At 45.1% G+C, this 20,000-nt stretch overlaps 3 protein-coding genes and 1 non-coding gene across 9 annotated transcripts in view; 3 read left to right on the forward strand and 1 right to left on the reverse strand.

Annotated features, from left to right (window-relative positions):
* Window positions 1-160: 160 nt before the first annotated feature.
* trnag-ucc lies at window positions 161-232 on the forward strand. Its single transcript has one exon. It is a non-coding gene; the product is annotated as a tRNA-Gly (tRNA).
* A 582-nt stretch (window positions 233-814) lies between these two features.
* On the reverse strand, window positions 815-6,739 carry LOC118319988. Of its 4 annotated transcripts, none has more exons than XM_035650773.2 (14): window positions 6,585-6,739; window positions 5,535-5,988; window positions 5,328-5,386; window positions 4,710-4,916; window positions 4,466-4,540; window positions 4,219-4,374; window positions 4,015-4,038; window positions 3,582-3,701; window positions 3,448-3,480; window positions 3,287-3,370; window positions 2,758-2,863; window positions 2,542-2,659; window positions 2,152-2,290; window positions 815-2,070 (listed from the first exon to the last, which is right to left on the reverse strand). In XM_035650773.2, exons 1-14 carry the CDS (start codon window positions 6,655-6,657, stop codon window positions 1,928-1,930), a joined length of 1,791 nt encoding a protein of 596 aa, XP_035506666.2. In that variant the 5' UTR covers window positions 6,658-6,739; the 3' UTR covers window positions 815-1,927. The 4 variants fall into 4 exon arrangements, with proteins under 4 accessions (XP_035506666.2, XP_035506660.2, XP_035506685.2 ...); XM_035650767.2 differs by having other exon boundaries at window positions 3,579-3,701; XM_035650792.2 differs by lacking the exon at window positions 4,015-4,038.
* Window positions 6,740-7,531: 792 nt separating this feature from the next.
* LOC118320195 (cysteinyl leukotriene receptor 1) lies at window positions 7,532-15,428 on the forward strand. Of its 3 annotated transcripts, XM_035650882.2 has the most exons (5): window positions 7,532-7,974; window positions 11,602-11,794; window positions 13,582-13,749; window positions 13,843-14,010; window positions 14,495-15,428. In XM_035650882.2, exons 1-5 carry the CDS (start codon window positions 7,968-7,970, stop codon window positions 15,111-15,113), a joined length of 1,155 nt encoding a protein of 384 aa, XP_035506775.2. In that variant the 5' UTR covers window positions 7,532-7,967; the 3' UTR covers window positions 15,114-15,428. The 3 variants fall into 3 exon arrangements, with proteins under 3 accessions (XP_035506775.2, XP_035506776.2, XP_035506777.2); XM_035650883.2 differs by lacking the exon at window positions 11,602-11,794; XM_035650884.2 differs by lacking the exons at window positions 7,532-7,974; window positions 11,602-11,794 and adding an exon at window positions 13,191-13,493.
* Window positions 15,429-17,203: 1,775 nt separating this feature from the next.
* kif1c (kinesin family member 1C) overlaps window positions 17,204-20,000 on the forward strand; it is a 23,156-nt gene continuing 20,359 nt past the window's right edge. The window contains exons 1-2 of the mRNA XM_047336217.1: window positions 17,204-17,647; window positions 17,757-17,895. The gene's annotated coding sequence lies outside the window, so the exon portion shown is untranslated. The remainder of the gene's footprint in view (window positions 17,648-17,756; window positions 17,896-20,000) is intronic.

The raw sequence follows: 20,000 nt of genomic DNA on the forward strand, positions 1-20,000 counted from the left end.
CCGGTTAGCATAAATGCGTCAATGCTAGAAAATAGCTTTGGCAGCAACGTAAGTGTCAGTTTGACCAGTGACGTCAAATACAATCATGTACATATCATCAAAAGCAGTCGTGGACCGATGAGGTATAAAATCCAACATGGCGTCTCCCCGTCCCATCAAGGCGTTGGTGGTATAGTGGTTAGCATAGCTGCCTTCCAAGCAGTTGACCCGGGTTCGATTCCCGGCCAACGCATGAGCTTTTTCACCCTGTGTTCCTTTGTTTGTCACTCACGTCTTTTAAACCACCGGAGCAGATGATTGGTTCTTTCAAACAACGATGAATAAATAATCCGGTGCCACAGTTCAGCTACTGCAGAGTTAATTATTTGATAAAACACATTTAGTTCTGGCCCCTTGGTTGTGATTGGCCGAGCAGTGTCCTCAGATATTATTAATGTTGAGTGGATGAAAGAGATGGACGGACACTTTGTGTTCATCGCGTCGAGTCGTGGAAAATGTGCATTTCTTTCTTTTAAATTGAATGATCGTAGTTTTCATAGACAAAACTATTATTCAGCAAAGTCCAAGATGGCATCTTTCCTCATGTGATCAAATACTTACACACTACTCGTATTACATCTTCAGTTTTGTGATTTTTGTTTTGTAATAAATCTTTGAGAAGGGTGTTTTAAAGAATTATCCATGACATTGACATGAGAATCTTCAGACTGGAAGTTTCCTCTCTTATTTTGTTTTTATTTTTTTCCCAGTTGACTTCCCTCCAGAGACTGGTTCGTAGTGGTGATGTTCTGGACAGAGCAGGACACTGTCTCACTTCAGGTTCATAAAGGCACTTTATTGTCTGTCAAGTCACAACGTTCATAACACAGTGCCGTGGTCCAGTACTGAGAACACACGTTCGGCACAAAGACAAATCAGAAAACACTGACGTAACAAGACGGAGGAAAGAAAAAGTTTCAGTAGCACTTGTGTTTTCAGCTCATATACTGTTTGTACTGTGTGTGTGTGTGTGTGTGTGTGTGTGTGTGTGTGTGTGTACTGGAAACAGTGTTGTCGGTCTAACTATACAGACACATATGGTACATAACATATTCACTGTGAGATGTCACTGAGCAAACATTCAGTCCTTTTCCTTCGGCGTCTGGAAAATCAATATGTAATTATGCTCCATTGTTAACTGCAGCGCATCTCGTAAAACAGTAGAACCATCAGAAGGAAAATCACTTATCCTCCAGTATCATGTTTTTTCATGGCTTCATGGTGAAACGTTTCCTTCCTTCCATACAGTATATATGTAAAATATGGGATTTTAAAGACAAATTCACACATTTTTAAACAAAAAGAAAGAAAAAAATGAAAGGTCATTAACTCTCATCTCAACGTTTCAGCAACGTGAATTAATTCCTTTTTCACATACAGGCACAATCTCTTTGGTTCATTCAACAATTATTTAACATTTATCTGTAACACTATATTAAAGTATGAGTATTCAATTATAATCACTATTGACCATATTCACATGGCGGACAGTTTCCTCTGATGTCACTCTCACTGTCTCTCATACTATCTTTTTAAATGCTATTGATGCTAGCTATCTGAATGGTAGCTAGCATCGACCAAACTGGTTGAACGCTGACGTTCGCTGTTCTCTCATAGCAGCTCATGAGCTATCAAATGTGTTGTTCTACTCTGGAACTGCTGCTCAGTCAGGAAGCAGAGGAAGATGTCTACCGTGTGAACATGGTCCACTTAGCAACCACATGGGGGGTTCTCCGTGACGCTGGTGCGACATGTAGAGTCAGATACATGTACATATATATATACTGTATATATATATATATACAGTATATATATATAACCTTCAACCCAGCTGCTCTGCTTTCAACCCTTCTTTAGTTTAACCCCAAAATCTGACATGAGCCGACTCTCAGTAGCCGTTGCGGGCGAACCAGTGAGCTCTGGCGACCACGTCGCTGGGGAAGTCCCCGCGCGGCGTCTCGCCGTCCACCTCCTCGGGACGAGCCAACGGGATGATTTTTTCCTCACCTGAGATGTAGCAGCCCAACGCTCCTGGAACACAGTGAAGATCATGTTTGGATACGTGAAGATGAACTGATGTTCAGACATCAGAGGAGTCGTCCATGTTTTCACCTTTCAGCTGCTGCTCCGGGGTCCAGTTGGGCTTCTTCCTCCGCATGGTCTTGAGGAGCTGGATCAAGAAGGTGACTCCCTGGTCCACATGGTCCCTGCTGTGCGGGTTGCCTTTCACTGCGTGGTAATGCTTGTTGATCTGCGCCAAAGGAAACGCCACCAAACAGTCACACACACACACACACACACACACACACACACACACACACACAACACAGTAACTTCCATCAGTGGCTCCATCTTCATTTGCTCAGACTACAGTATGTAACCCATGACATGTTTATACTTATAGAAACATGTATAACGTACAGAACTCTGATGTTCTACAGGCCAAACCAACACGCACACACACACACACACACACACACACACACACACACACACACACACCTGCATGAGGCCGAAGCAGTTGGGGTCTGTCTTTCCAAAGCCTCCTGGTTTCAGGCTGGTTCCAGCCCGAGACTGTCTGGAGATGATGGCGGCGATGAGGGCAGGGTGGACACTGAGTCTGCAAAAGCACCACAGAGAGACGGACAACAAGCTACAAGACACAAGAGACAAAAGACTTTTCCCGTTGAACCAGGTTTGAGTTGCTGTTCTACGTACGACTGTCCCACACTGACGATATCCCTCTTGTACTTGGCCATCTCCGCCAGGTCACTCCTCGCCAGCTCCTCAGAAGCAGCGACTCCAGACAGAAGTTGACCTGAGACTAGAGTCGGGACAAAGGACTGAGACAACAAACACTCTGAGCAGAAGAGCGGATGACAGGTGGGACAGGCTGTCGACCGCTGAGTCCATCTCAATCTGGATCCATGTGTTGAGCCACCTTGTGATTTGGCGCAATACAAATAAAACTGAATTAACTGGTATGATTTTCTGAATTGTAGGTCGGAGAACGTTGATGCCCGTTCTCTCTTGGACGTGGACGGACGCTAATTGGCTTCTCGCGACATCCCATCACGCGTGGATCGTTCGCTCGAGTTGGGTGAAGCGAATGACGCGAGTCTTCACACACGACTCTGCATTGACTCTGTATTTAACCTAATCACAAAAAGATTGTGGTACTTATGTATATATATATATCGATATATATAAATACAGTATATGTCTAATCTTCCTCGTGTGAACTCACCGGCGACGATCAGTTGGTTTTTGTTTGCATCCACTGTTAAATCCGAAGCGCCTGTAGTTTCCACCAGGAGGACGTCTCCGTACACTGAAACAGAGCGACGCCATCAGGCCCTCACCTCCACCGCAGTGATTTCATGAAACCCACTGAGAACAGTTTCTTACCTTTGTATCTGTCATCACTTGCTAACGCTTTCTCTAAAAAGATAAAACGGCAGCATTAGTCACATCTCATTTCTTGTAATATGGTTCAAAAAAGGAAAGTTAAAATCTAAAGACACAGAAAAACAAGCTACCACCAGACGGAGAATGTTTGACCTCCACATGGTCTTGAGGAGCTGGATCAAGAAGGTGACTCCCTGGTCCACATGGTCCCTGCTGTGCTGGTTGACTTTCACTGCGTGGTAATGCTTGTTGATCTGCGCCAAAGGAAACGCCACCAAACAGTCACACACACACACACACACACACACACACACACACGCACACACACACATAAGCCCCAATTAAATGTCTTTCTCATTAGGTTTGATAACGACATCTTGGAATCGTTGACAATTTTTTAAATCTATACATCGGCTGATTTTTTGGTATCGGAACTTTTTCGTCTTTTTCTACATAATTTCTGCATCGGCCCCAAAAACCCCAATCGGTCCGACTCGTATTGGCTTTGTGAGTCACTTGTCTGTGGAGTGAAATGTGAAACAAAAGAGAAACACGACTCAGTCTCACCAGCTCTGCCTCTACAGTAGAAAGCTGCAACGAGATAAAAAGAGACAGGAAGTCAGATCTCGCTCATCGTGGAGCAGCTGAACGAGGGTCGACTTTCACTTTGAAATTCATTTTCTCAGCTTGATATCGAGGTATCGTGTGACAGACAGATGTTATTGCACTTTTGTGAATCTAAAGGAACTACAACAGTTGTGAGAGACCGACCCTTCAGAGACCACAGCGCAGATCGCCACTTCTTGAGCTTGTCCTTGTTAACATGATAACCGAGCAGGAGGACGGTCACCGTGGCGATGATGAAGACGATTGGCAGCACAGCATAGATCCAACATTCAGGACACGCCTCCACAGGACGAAATTGATCTGCAAACGACAAACAGCCGCTGTGGAACAGAATCGATCCTCGACGAGGCACACCCACCAAACCTTAGGCAGAATAAACCGTCTGACGAACCTGTGACATGAATCGTTTGCTCCTTCGCCAGGCTGCTCCCGGGTATCTGCACTCGACAGGTCAGGGTTCCACTTCCTGTTACGACGAGGAGGATAAGAAATGTTCAAACTTACATCTGCATCGTGAGGATCAACCCCCAAAAAGGATCCAAGTATTCAACATACACTTGAACTTTAATATCCAGAATTTATTGGTTGGTCGAAGAGTCGAGCGTCGTTTCCTGTGGAGATTAGTGTGGAGTTACCTTTGTCTGCTTCCACCTCCAGGTGAGCCCCAACAGAGTAGAGCTGGTCCGGTCCCACCGAGAACTCCCTCTGAGCGGGGAGGACGTCCCCGTTGGCGTTCAGCAGAGAAACCAGCGGCTTTGGGCTCCAGCCGCTGGACTCGCAGTGAACCAGCAGCTGGTTGGACGAAGTCCGCTGCAATGTCACGTTGACGTCGGACACCTCACCTGGAGACGGAGCATCACGCGTCATGGCTTTTTCAGTACGATGGAGATCGAATCCCTTTACAGACATTCATGGTCCCTGGAGGATGAGTCCTACTGATGTTGGGGATCAGCACCACCATGAGGTTGACCTTTCCACTGCATTGTTCTCAATGACTGACAGAGTAACTGCTGTGGAATTCACTCAGCTCCTTAAGGAGACACTGTAATGACGCTGGTCGTCCTCTGACTTTTTTCTATCGCAGCAGTTTGGTCAAAGTTTTGTTCTCACAAACATCAACGTCTTTGGTTTTTGTTTCTGTTTCATCTTAATAGTGTTTATTTCCTGGTTTCTGTTTTGGTGTTTTTTTCTATTTCTGTTTCTGTTTTTCATTTTTTTCATGTGTCTACTGGAGCAATGAGAAGAAACCTTACCAACAACCAGAGAGACGTTCACTTTGTCTTCCATCGTTGAGGATCTAAAAACTTTGCACCTGTATCGGGACGACGAACAGGAAGTCATGACTCAACATGTGACTTTGCTCTTGACTGTTTTCAACCCACATTAGAACAAAGTTTTTCTAGCAGCAGGAAATAAAACTGACCGTGGACGAAACCATACGACATCATGCCGTCACTCACATGTAGGTGCCGCTGTCCCGCCGTGTGACCCTGAGCAGCTTCAGAGACCCGTCCCCGGTTGCAGACGTCCTCCCTTGGTACGCCGCGTCCTTGTCCTTCACGAGCTCTTCTCCGTTGCGGGAAATGTAAACCACCAATGCGGACGGCAGATCCACCCGTGACCACTCCACCGTGACGCGGGAGGACGTGCTCCTGTGACGTGGGAGGACGTGCTGAGGCCACAGGACGGCATCTTGACCGGCAACTGCAAAGACCCTTCCAGTTTTGCCAGGTGGTGGTGAGCCAGGTGGTGAGCCAGGTGGTGGTGAGCCAGGTGGTGAGCCAGGTGGTGGTGAGCCAGGTGGTGAGCCAGGTGGTGGTGAGCCAGGTGGTGAGCCAGGTGGTGGTGAGCCAGGTGGTGAGCCAGGTGGTGAGCCAGGTGGTGGTGAGCCAGGTGGTGAGCCAGGTGGTGAGCCTTAACAGGTGGAAAAACCGTGAGCCAGGAGAGAACGCGTCTGATATTTGAATCGCAATTTACTTTCACAAATTGGAAATACAGTGTGCTGTGGATCATCATAGGGCTGAAACCAGAGATTATTAATTCCCACCCCTTATTCAACTGCAAATAATTACTGTACAACTTTAGCAGCTATAAACTGCATTTACACCAATTATTCACATTCATAACATAGTCAAAGAAGAAGAAAACCCTCATACTATACAGTCTCTGATGTTGATGATTGATGATTCTTATTGCTCTTTTTTTAAATGAATTGTAATTATTATTATTATCATTAGTATTCTAAGTCTAATTTGTATTATTATTATCATGAGTATTCTAAGTCTAATTATTATTATTGTTATTATTAGTCTTCCCATCAGATTCCCGTTAATTCACGGTTTATGTAAACGATTCACCGACGAGAAGAAAACCAAAAGCTCGGCTCGCTGTCGCGGAAGTGAAAGTGAAAGTGATGGAGTTCTGCTGCCGCCACGTGCTCGTCACCTGCCGCCACGTGCTCGTCACCTGCCGCCACGTGCTCCGCGCGCGCACCGACCTGTCAGACTCACCTGTGACCGCGGAGCGGACGCCGAGGAGCGGCAGCGTGAACGCGCACAGGAGCGCGAACCCCGAGCGACCCATCTGCGGTGAAGGACGAGCTCTTCTGTCTCTGACCGGGACGTTCACGGTCACGGGGTTTGTGACGACTTCCGTGTAGCGCTTTGACCTTCTTTTTTTGACTTCCTTTTTTTTTTTTATCCTACAGATTAAATATGATTTTTCTCTGTCACCGAGAAACTCTTCAAAAAACACTTCATGTGTCCAGTTACACAAGTCACTCCACTGTTGACTCTGTATCAGAGTGGGAGGAGTTCAAATATGACACATAATAATAATAATAATTATAATAATAATAATAATAATAATAATAATAATAATATAGTACCTTTTAGAAGTAACTTCACAAAGAGCTTTCACAAAAGTATATAAATCACAGACAATTAAAATCAGCACTCCAACAATAATACGGTTTTCAGGTCACATCTGTATAAAAAGATATAAATAGATGACATAACATGAAAGCAAGGTGAAAAAAATCACAAAAATATTCAAGTTTTTTTAGTTTAACAAGTTAAAACATTGTCAAAACCGTGAACAGTATATGGATTAAACTTAATATTTAAACAACGAAAATAACTTCTTTTGTCCACTAGGTGGCAGTGGTGGAAAGAACCTGTGGTGTCCACAAACCATCAGGACAAACAGGTTCACCTGTCGACTTCCGTCTCCACGTGGACGACGTTCACGCACGTTCATCTTTAAAAGTTGAACAGTGATTTCTGAAGGTCGCACAATGTCTCCCGGACAACGATTCCCAGATTTCCACAGCGGAGTGATCGGAGTCTGCTCCTCTCACCCCGACGCCACAGACGTTGGATGCAGATTTGAGCAGGAACCGTCCAGTCACAAAGCACGTCCTGTTGCCCTGAAACACACAGAACTGGACGCTCGCCGCCGGTCGGCTTGACGCCAGAAGAGGAGGATGTGTTCATCAGAGAAGGAGACGTGGAAATGGAGCAGGAACAAAGAGGCTCACATTTTGTACAAACTATTCAAAATATGTATGAACCTACAATAATGAGTTGTCCACTGAGTCCGTTCAGGTGTCTCCTCAGACGGAACTCGTCTCATCGTCTCTCTTGGCGCTTTGGTTGAACTCGAGGTCAAAGATATTCTAAGGAAACTTGATAATTCCAGGAAAATGTGTCACAGGGAGAATTGAAGTGTTGTGTGTTTGAACCCCCGAGTGCGCTCGCCGTCTGCCTGCCGCTCACACGTGAGGGTGTGAACCAACACATCCAGACACGTTCACAGAGACAACGCTCGGGGAAACACTCACATGGACGGACGGAGAGACGGAAGGGAGGAACAACAGAGGTGAAGCTGACAGGATGACCGGTGAGTTACCACTTGGTGGATTCAGACTCAAATGGTTTTCTGGGAGAATGAAAACGTTTAAGAAAAAGACGGTGAACAACAGAAACCTGGAAGCATTTCTGAAGGTTACAGGAGGCAAGAGCTGCTGAAACTGGAATAACAGCTCTGACGTCTATAAAGACGATCAGTGACTGTATATAAAGACGATTACTGACTGTATATGAAGACGATCACTGACTGTATATGAAGACGATCACTGACTGTATATGAAGACGATCACTGACTGTATATAAAGAAGATCACTGACTGTATATAAAGACGATCAGTGACTGTATATAAAGACGATCAGTGACTGTATATGAAGACGATCAGTGACTGTATATGAAGACGATCAGTGACTGTATATAAAGACGATCAGTGACTGTATATAAAGACGATCAGTGACTGTATATGAAGACGATCAGTGACTGTATATGAAGACGATCAGTGACTGTATATAAAGACGATCAGTGACTGTATATGAAGACGATCACTGACTGTATATGAAGACGATCAGTGACTGTATATGAAGACGATCAGTGACTGTATATGAAGACGATCACTGACTGTATATGAAGACGATCACTGACTGTATATGAAGACGATCACTGACTGTATATGAAGACGATCACTGACTGTATATGAAGACGATCACTGACTGTATATGAAGACGATCACTGACTGTATATGAAGACGATCAGTGACTGTATATGAAGACGATCAGTGACTGTATATGAAGACGATCACTGACTGTATATAAAGACGATCAGTGACTGTATATAAAGACGATCAGCGACTGTATATGAAGACGATCAGTGACTGTATATGAAGACGATCAGCGACTGTATATGAAGACGATCAGTGACTGTATATGAAGACGATCACTGACTGTATATGAAGACGATCACTGACTGTATATGAAGACGATCAGTGACTGTATATGAAGACGATCAGTGACTGTATATGAAGACGATCACTGACTGTATATGAAGACGATCACTGACTGTATATAAAGACGATCACTGACTGTATATGAAGACGATCACTGACTGTATATAAAGACGATCACTGACTGTATATGAAGACGATCAGTGACTGTATATAAAGAAGATCACTGACTGTATATGAAGACGATCAGTGACTGTATATGAAGACGATCACTGACTGTATATAAAGACGATCAGTGACTGTATATAAAGACGATCAATGACTGTATATGAAGACGATCAGAGACTGTATATAAAGACGATCACTGACTGTATATAAAGACCATCACTGACTGTATATAAAGAGGATCACTGACTGTATATAAAGACGATCAGTGACTGTATTTAAAGACGATCAGAGACTGTATATAAAGACGATCACTGACTGTATATAAAGACGATCAGTGACTGTATATGAAGACGATCAGTGACTGTATATAAAGATGATCAGTGACTGTATATAAAGAAGATCACTGACTGTATATAAAGACGATCAGTGACTGTATATAAAGAAGATCAGTGACTGTATATAAAGACGATCAGTGACTGTATATAAAGACGATCAGCGACTGTATATTAGACGATCAGTGACTGTATATGAAGACGATCACTGACTGTATATAAAGACGATCACTGACTGTATATGAAGACGATCACTGACTGTATATAATGAGGATCACTGACTGTATATAAAGACCATCACTGACTGTATATAAAGAGGATCACTGACTGTATATAAAGACGATCAGTGACTGTATATAAAGAAGATCACTGACTGTATATAAAGACGATCAGTGACTGTATATAAAGAAGATCAGTGACTGTATATAAAGACGATCAGTGACTGTATATAAAGACGATCAGCGACTGTATATTAGACGATCAGTGACTGTATATGAAGACGATCAGTGACTGTATATAAAGACGATCAGTGACTGTATATAAAGAAGATCACTGACTGTATATACAGACGATCACTGACTGTATATGAAGACGATCACTGACTGTATATGAAGACGATCAGTGACTGTATATAAAGAAGATCACTGACTGTATATAAAGACGATCAGTGACTGTATATAAAGACGATCAGCGACTGTATATTAGACGATCAGTGACTGTATATGAAGACGATCACTGACTGTATATAAAGACGATCACTGACTGTATATGAAGACGATCACTGACTGTATATAATGAGGATCACTGACTGTATATAAAGACCATCACTGACTGTATATAAAGAGGATCACTGACTGTATATAAAGACGATCAGTGACTGTATATAAAGAAGATCACTGACTGTATATAAAGACGATCAGTGACTGTATATAAAGAAGATCAGTGACTGTATATAAAGACGATCAGTGACTGTATATAAAGACGATCAGCGACTGTATATTAGACGATCAGTGACTGTATATGAAGACGATCAGTGACTGTATATGAAGACGATCAGTGACTGTATATAAAGAAGATCACTGACTGTATATACAGACGATCACTGACTGTATATGAAGACGATCACTGACTGTATATGAAGACGATCAGTGACTGTATATAAAGAAGATCACTGACTGTATATAAAGACGATCAGTGACTGTATATAAAGACGATCAGAGACTGTATATAAAGACGATCACTGACTGAAGACGATCACTGACTGTATATGAAGACGATCAGTTACTGTATATAAAGACGATCACTGACTGTATATAAAGACGATCAGTTACTGTATATAAAGACGATCAGTTACTGTATATACAGACGATCAGTGACTGTATATGAAGACGATCAGTTACTGTATATAAAGACGATCACTGACTGTATATAAAGACGATCCGTTACTGTATATACAGACGATCACTGACTGTATATGCAGACGATCAGAGACTGTATATAAAGACCATCACTGACTGTATATAAAGACCATCACTGACTGTATATAAAGAGGATCACTGACTGTATATAAAGACGATCACTGACTGTATATAAAGAAGATCACTGACTGCATATAAAGACGATCAGTGACTGTATATAAAGAAGATCACTGACTGTATATAAAGACGATCAGTGACTGTATATAAAGAAGATCAGCGACTGTATATTAGACGATCAGTGACTGTATATAAAGACGATCAGTGACTGTATATTAGACGATCAGTGACTGTATATGAAGACGATCACTGACTGTATATAAAGACGATCAGTGACTGTATATAAAGAAGATCACTGACTGTATATACAGACGATCACTGACTGTATATGAAGACGATCACTGACTGTATATGAAGACGATCACTGACTGTATATAAAGACGATCAGTGACTGTATATAAAGAAGATCACTGACTGTATATGAAGACGATCAGTGACTGTATATAAAGACGATCAGTGACTGTATATAAAGACGATCAGTGACTGTATATAAAGACGATCACTGACTGTATATAAAGACGATCAGTTACTGTATATAAAGACGATCAGTTACTGTAGATACAGACGATCAGGGACTGTATATGAAGACGATCAGTGACCTTGATACCACGACGACACGACACAGACTCTGACGTCGTCATGTATTTGAGATCATTTGTATATTGATGTGTTTGTTTTCTTTGTAGAACAACTTCTCACCACTCCCATCGCCCGCGGCTCCAACATGTCGGCGGCGGAGGAGCTGGTGAACTGTACGCATGACAACAAAACGTTCAAGTACCGTGCCTACTCCTTCACATACCTGCTGGTGTTTCCCGTCGCCTTCGCCTGCAACACTGGAGCGCTGGTGGTTTTCCTGCTGCAGTGCCGCCGCCGCAGGTCTGAACATGTGAACACTCACACAAACACGCGTCTCTCTCCACGTGACGTCCAGTCGTTCTCAGCCTTCTGCATCCGAGCAACAAACCAACTCAAGTCCAACCTTCACTCTCGTGCGCTGTAGACAAAGAACAACAACAAACATCTGGAGATAGTTTTATATTTGTGCAGATTCTGAACTGAGTCTCTCAGTTTGCATCACGTGTTAAACATCATCTGATTCACGGGAACCTGCTTTTTCTTTCTGCTGCTCTGTGAAGTCGTCACCTTCGCGTGAATATAAAACACATGAATATGAAACATAACCTTATTGTTGATTATCCCCAGAGTAACCAAGGATTTTTATTTGTCTGTCAAAAGGTGTGTCTCTGTGTTTTGGAGCTCCATGTGCAGTCAAGTGTAAATTCATTGTGTCCTCGTGAGTTGTAGCTCAGTCACTTCTTGGTTCTGACACCAGGAGGCGCAGTTGTACCAATAAATCTGTCCTCTGACCCTGGAGTTGGAAAAAACAAAACTTCTCAAAAACAACAGTTCCAAAAAAGGAGATGGCGTGTGAACAGGACACAGCAGAGGACGGTGGAGTCACGGTGAGGACTGACCGGACGAGGACGAGGATCGGAGAGGACGAGGATCGGAGAGGACGAGGAATCGGAGAGGACGAGGATCGGAGAGGACGAGGATGAGGATCGGAGAGGACGAGGAATCGGAAAGGACGAGGATCGGAGAGGACGAGGATCGGAGAGGACGAGGACGAGGACGAGGATCGGAGAGGACGACGAGGGCGAGGATTGGAGAGGACAACGAGGACGAGGATCGGAGAGGACGAGGACGAGGACGAGGACGAGGATCGGAGAGGACGAGGATCGGAGAGGACGAGGACGAGGACGAGGACGAGGATCGGAGAGGACGACGAGGACGAGGATCGGAGAGGACGAGGAATCGGAAAGGACGAGGATCGGAGAGGATGAGGATCGGAGAGGACGAGGACGAGGATCGGAGAGGACGAGGACGAGGACGAGGACGAGGATCGGAGAGGACGAGGACGAGGATCGGAGAGGACGACGAGGGCGAGGATTGGAGAGGACAACGAGGACGAGGATCGGAGAGGACGAGGATCGGAGAGGACGAGGACGAGGATCGGAGAGGACGACGAGGACGAGGATCGGATAGGACGAGGATCGGAGAGGACGAGGATCGGAGAGGACGAGGATCGGAGAGGACGAGGACGAGGATCGGAGAGGACGAGGATCGGAGAGGACGAGGACGAGGATCGGAGAGGACGAGGACGAGGATCGGAGAGGACGAGGATCGGAGAGGACGAGGACGAGGATCGGAGAGGACGAGGACGAGGATCGGAGAGGACGAGGATCGGAGAGGACGAGGATCGGAGAGGACGAGGATCGGAGAGGACGAGGACGAGGATCGGAGAGGACGAGGATCGGAGAGGACGAGGATCGGAGAGGACGAGGACGAGGATCGGAGAGGACGAGGATCGGAGAGGACGACGCCCTGCAGCGTTTCTCCTGAGACTTTTTCATTTTGAGAGAATCAATTCTTCATTTCAGCCTCAGGTTTTGTCGCTTCGCCTCCAAAATCCTCCTCAAAGCTTTGCCAACATACGATTACTGGAAACTGACGGATGTTTCTTTTTTTGTGACTCCGGGGTTCGTTTTATTTCACAACGGAAAAAAGAGCCGACGTACGAGTGTGGTTCACGAACTAAGCGATTAAAGAAATGTGAAAATCCGCATGTCCGCTCCAACTCTGTCTTCGCGTTTCCCCTCCAGATGCTCCACCTCCGTCGTGGTCATGATGAACCTCGCCCTATCAGACAGCAGCTTCTCCCTCACCCTGCCGCTGCGATTGGCTTATTACTTCAACAATGGAGTGTGGGACTTTCCTGATTGGCTGTGCCGAGTGTGCGGCTACGGCTTCTACGTCAACCTGTACACCAGGTAACACACACACACACACACACAAACACGTTTCCATCAATTTGTCACCGAATCTGAAATCAAATCTCTGAAGTTCTGCTCTTCCTCCCTCAGCATCCTCTTCCTCACTCTACTGAGCTTACTCCGCTGGCTCGCCGTGTCCCGCCCCCTCCACCACAGCGCTCTGGCCACGCCCACTCGAACCCTATTGGTCTGTCTGGGAATCTGGGCGTTTGTGGCCGCGTGCTGTTCTCCCTTCTCGTTCGAAGGGGTGTCAACCAGGTGAGACTGACCAAAGACAAAATCATTCTTTTTATTGACTTTTTTTTTGTATTTATTGTATTTTAATTTTCTATAACTTAAAATGCTTCACTAAATCTTTTTAGATTTTTAAAAACTTTATTTCATGTTTTATTTTCATTACCTTTTTCTAAAGTTTCATAGTATTTTCAAAATGTAATATTGAATATATGTAACGCTCATGCTTTTTGTGTATGAAGACGAGCAATTACTGTACATAAAGATGGACGATGCATATTTTAGACAAAGAGAGATCAAGTTTAAAAAATATCAGGAAAAACGATTGGATTTTCTAGAATGTATCAGTCACAGGGAATTATTTATTAAATCTATTTTTATCAAATAAAAACAATAATAATATTTGAAGGAGTGGTCACAACCCACCCTGAAGAGTGTTCGTTTGGCTGGAAGTTGAAATAATTACAGATGAAGTGAAGTCGGAGGATGTTTCTTCTCTCTCTCTCAGGTCGGGGTTGCGTCATTGCTTTGAGCCGTCCAATCCGTCCTCTTTGGGGCTTATGCTGATCTTAAACTACGTGGGATTGGCTGTTGGCTTCCTCCTGCCGTTCATCACACTCATCATCTGCTACAGCAGTATCATACATCACCTGATGGCCAAATCCGACGTCCGCAGCAACGAGTCCAGCGGCATTTTGCGTAGTAAAAGGCGGCGTTCTGTGCACCTGGTTACCATGGTGACCGTGACATTCCTGTTCTGTTTCCTGCCCTATCACTTGTTTCGAACGCTGCACCTTCATGCTTTGTACGGCGGGTGGAGGTGTGACGTCCAGTCGGCGCTGCAGCAGGTAGTGGTGGTGACACTGTGTCTGGCGGCATCAAACTGTGTGGTCAACCCACTGCTGTACTACTACGCCACCAAGTCCTTCAGAGACAACTTGACGAGAGTTCGCAGCTCAGTGTTGTCCAGCACGGGTAGGTCCGCAGACACCAGAAGGTCAAGATGGAGAAGAGTTCTGACACCTGAGGAAACACCTGGAACATCTCACGTGGAACTTTATCATTGTGCTCTGCAGAGTGAGTCCACCGCTGAAAGTAGTCCGCAACAAATGCACCATTCTCAGTAACTGTACAGCAGTGGTGAAAGCCACTGTAGAAAATCAATCTGACAACAATACAGTCAAAAAAGAGGCGACGGTTGCGACATTGAATTGTCTTATAAAAACATAACAAGGTTGAAAAGCTAATTTCCGTTATTCCATCATTTTCAAATTACTCGTAATTTGCATCAGTCCATCCTTTTTCTTCCACTTCTCTGAGATTTGGTTGCCGAGGTCTTCAGGCTTCTCCTATGAAGACATATTTAATACAATTATATTATTATGTTTGTTTCAGCAGGCTCCAATTAGGTCATTTAATAAACACTTATTATAAACCCGTTACTACGTATATTTATGTATGGATTCTAAATGCTGAAATATTGTGTAGGCTAAAAAAAATCACTTATTAGTTGTTTATACCTTCAGCAGCAGCGGTTTAATTTGAGCTGTAATGTTTAGTGGTGTCCAGCAGAGTGGCAGAACACACATACACACACACACACACACACACACACACCGTGTTACTTTGGCAGCGCTGTGAATTGTGGGTATTTCCTGTAAGATCTTAGCATGTGAGCCTGATTTCTGACCTCTGACCTCTGACCTCCCCCCATCCCTTTTGTGTTTCATTACATCACAGGAGGAAATCAGGGTCATTCCTGAGAGACACAGTCAAAACTCACTCTCACACACACACACACACACACACACACACACACACACACACACACACACCGTGTTACTTTGGCAGCGCTGTGAATTGTGGGTATTTCCTGTAAGATCTTAGCATGTGGGCCTGATTTCTGACCTCTGACCTCTGACCTCCCCCCATCCCTTTTGTGTTTCATTACATCACAGGAGGAAATCAGGGTCATTCCTGAGAGACACAGTCAAAACTCACTCTCACACACACACACACACACACACACACACACACACACACACACAACAACGATCCTCACCATCAAGATGGAGACAGACATTTATGTTATGGTTCTTTTGTGTGTGTGCTTCCTGACCTCCAGGTGTTTCCTGACCCCACCCTCTTTTGTTGTAAAGACACACACACACACACACACACACACACACACACACACACACACAGAGAGAGGTGGTTTCAGACCCACCGGTATGAGCAGGTTTAACTTCTTTGGGCCTGTCTCTGTTCACACACAGTCGCGTTGTGACTGTCAAAATAAAAGCAGCTGATTCATCATGGGCCCCAACAGACAGACTGCTCCTTTAACATCTGGTCTCTGGTTCCAATGAGGCATCACGCCAGATGGGGGGGGGGGGGGGGGGGCGGGGGTCACGCCTCGAAGATCTTTTAAGTTCTTCTATGAGATGATCCACTCTGTTGCTCTGTCAGTGCACGTATAGACTGCATATGAAAATGTATGAAGTGAAGTTCTGAACCGTCACTGAGGTGACGTCAGCTGCTCAGTGATGGATGTGACGGTACAAACCTTGGACGGTTCAAACATCATATTGCGTTACCTTGACGATCACCAAAACATATGGCTTCATATGGCAAATTTGGGCCTTTTTTTAAATTCCACGTTGTTCACACAATCCAGGCGACGAGACCTCATTTGAAATAATCAATTCACATTTTTTGTGGCAAAATTGCACTTTTATGGCAAAATGAAAAAAAATGGTTGATGAACAAACAAGGTGTGATATCAAATATTCACAAGTTTTAATGAAAGATCTGATTATCCTAGATAATGTCATCGGCAAGTTATTTTCATAATTACTTATTTACTTATACATTCAAGAAAGAACATTTTCTCTATTTCCACCCAAAGTATTTATATTCAAAGTGAAAATTAAAACCATGAAATAAAAGGTCAAATTAAGTGATGAGGTAATGTACTGAGTCAGAACTTATGAGACAGTCAGTGGAAGTTATGATAAGGATGATGTTTAAAATCTGTTCATTCAAAGTTATGAGAACAAAGTTGAAAGATACGATTGAGTTCTAAATTCTATAAATACAATAAAACCCTAATTGTGATTCCCTCAGTCAAACATGAGAGACGTGAGGAGAGAAATGTGATTTATTAATGTCCTCTGTCTTGAGAGTGAATGTCGCTCGGAGTGAGACCTCTGTCTGTGTCCCAGCTCTGGACCCCTCCGGAGGGGCGGGGCCGAGCGGCGCGGGCCCAGCGGCCGCTGACTGGCTGCGCTCCTCCGTCGCGGGGACGCGCCCGCTCTCACACGCACTCGTCCGCCGCGCGGCCAGGCCACCGGCCAGCCTCTCTGCCCCTCGCCCCTGTTCCTCCGGGCTTTTTTCCGTTAAAACTTCCCGTTAACACCCGCTGTACCGGTGCCCCCCCCCCCCCCCTCCCCCCCCCCGGAGCGGCCGCGGGGGAAACGCCAAGAAACCGGATTAACAGAGTTCGACCGAGCGGCCGCCCCGCCGCCGAGCAGCGGGCCGCAACTCTCCTCCCGCCGGGGAAGTCACCGGGGAAGTCACCGGGGAAGTCACCGGACAGGCGACGTCACAGGCCCCGGGGGAAGTCGGGAGCGAGCCGCCGCCGGTTCACGGAGGAGACGAAGTGAGTGGAGTTCAAACTTTTCTGAACGTGTGTGTGTGTGTGCGCGCGCACGCGTGTGGGACACAGCAGCGCCCCCACCCTCTGACCGTCTGTGTCCCGGTACCGACAGGCCCGGACCAGGACCAGGACCAGGACCGCGTCCACTCCTCGTCGGTCGGTTGGTTTCATGGGGTCGGTGTGAACGGGTCCGCGCGTGGCCTCCACGAGACTCACGGCCCCCCCCCCCCCCCCCCCCCCCCAGGTTAGAGGTGAGTCATCCCCCCGGTAACTTGATGTGACGTAACGTGACGTCACAGGGTCACTGTGTTCTTGTCACTCACTCACCTTCATCCAGGTGTTCAACATGGGTCCTCGTGACGTCACTGTCTACGGAGTTCACCCAGGCTCCGCCCACACATGCCACTTTTACCCAGTAAAACTCATCAGTGTTGCCATGGTTACGCCTGGCGTCAGAGTTTTGGTGGAAACGCTGCCGCTTTCGTTTGACGAGGTTTGTGTTTCAGACGGACGATGACGCCCACACCTTCTCTTCTCTGATTGGTTCGTAAAGCGTCGCTAACACTTCCTGTCCAGGAACAGTTTCACCTCGTCGGCGTCGTCGCTCTGACTTTCCACCATCGCTGTTCCTTGATCGTAGTATTTTCTGTAACTGAAGCAACCAACTGCAGAGCAGACAATCTACTTCCTGTTTACACCTGAATGGTCACGTGACGTGTGTTTTCTGTCAGTGTGGACGGAGGAGGCGACGCCCCTTTCCTTTTGTTTGTCTGTTTGTTTGTTTGTCAGCAGGATTAAAAACGTCCTGAACAGTTTTCCAGTGAACTTGTTGGAGGTGTGGATTTTGGGAAAGGGGGCGGAGCCAGGGATGTTTTACCGTTGTGAGATGGAACGTTATTTAATATTTTCACTGGTTCCACGGAGAATTATTCATGGATCTAGATGAAAACCATCAGACACATTTCGTGGACTGATTCTCTTGAGTGTGTGAGATTTGGTGCAGCTTCATTGAGTTGTTGCTGTTGTTGTTCGACTGACTGACGTCTTCCTGTTTATCTGGTGGAGAATCTTAATCTTCTGTTCCGTCTCTGTCCCAAAGTTTGGCCTCACGTCTTTGTTTGCGACCAACGACAACATCAGATTGTTGTGAGCTGCAGCTCGACCAGCAGCAGCAACGTGTCCGCATACTTTTGGCCCACATAGCGTTTAGTCACATCGAGCAGAATAATAAGCAACTTTATGGAAGCAACGTTGCAGGCAATTTTAGAGGCTCTCTAAAGTTAGCCTGTGTGGCTAAAGCAGTTCTCAGCAGGCATCTCAGCTATGTGTGTGTGTGTGTGTGTGTGTGTGTGTGTGTATTTTTAGCTGCATGTTGTTTGGATTCTGCTCTGGTGTTATTAGGCGACACGACTCAACAGATAACACGAGAGACAGAATCATCTGCTTCATTATGGCAGGCGTGTGTGTGTGTGTGTGTGTGTGTGTCCTCCATGACGTCAAACATCCCGTCTGGAACAAAGTCTCTCAGTTCCACCTGTTAGTGCCCAATGCTAGTGCTCATCAATGGAATGGTGAGTTAGCACATGAAGCTGTAGTGTTTAGCTCAGATTGTGACTAAAGATGGACGACGTGACGGCTCCTCTAGAGTGGAGCCAAATCATCTGATCGCCCCCTGGTGGCGGGCCTCTGTATCATAAGCCCCATCCCCCCTAAATGTTTTCAAAGATGATTTCTGTCAATTTCAGTTCTTATCACACTGATGTTTTTGATCGTCTTTATATACAGTCAGTGATCGTCTTTATATACAGTCAGTGATTGTCTTTATATACAGTCAGTGATGGTCTTATATACAGTCAGTGATCGTCTTTATATACAGTCAGTGATCGTCTTTATATACAGTCAGTGATCGTCTTCATATACAGTCAGTGATGGTCTTATATACAGTCAGTGATCGTCTTTATATACAGTCAGTGATCGTCTTTATATACAGTCAGTGATCGTCTTCATATACAGTCAGTGATCGTCTTCATATACAGTCAGTGATCGTCTTTATATACAGTCAGTGATGGTCTTTATATACAGTCAGTGATCGTCTTTATATACAGTCACTGATCGTCCTTATATACAGTCAGTGATTGTCTTTATATACAGTCAGTGATGGTCTTATATACAGTCAGTGATGGTCTTATATACAGTCAGTGATGGTCTTATATACAGTCAGTGATGGTCTTTATATACAGTCAGTGATCCTCTTTATATACAGTCAGTGATGGTCTTTATATACAGTCAGTGATCCTCTTTATATACAGTCAGTGATCGTCTTTATATACAGTCACTGATCGTCCTTATATACAGT

The sequence above is a fragment of the Scophthalmus maximus genome, chromosome 12, assembly GCF_022379125.1.
Source record: "Scophthalmus maximus strain ysfricsl-2021 chromosome 12, ASM2237912v1, whole genome shotgun sequence".
Taxonomy (NCBI): domain Eukaryota; kingdom Metazoa; phylum Chordata; class Actinopteri; order Pleuronectiformes; family Scophthalmidae; genus Scophthalmus; species Scophthalmus maximus.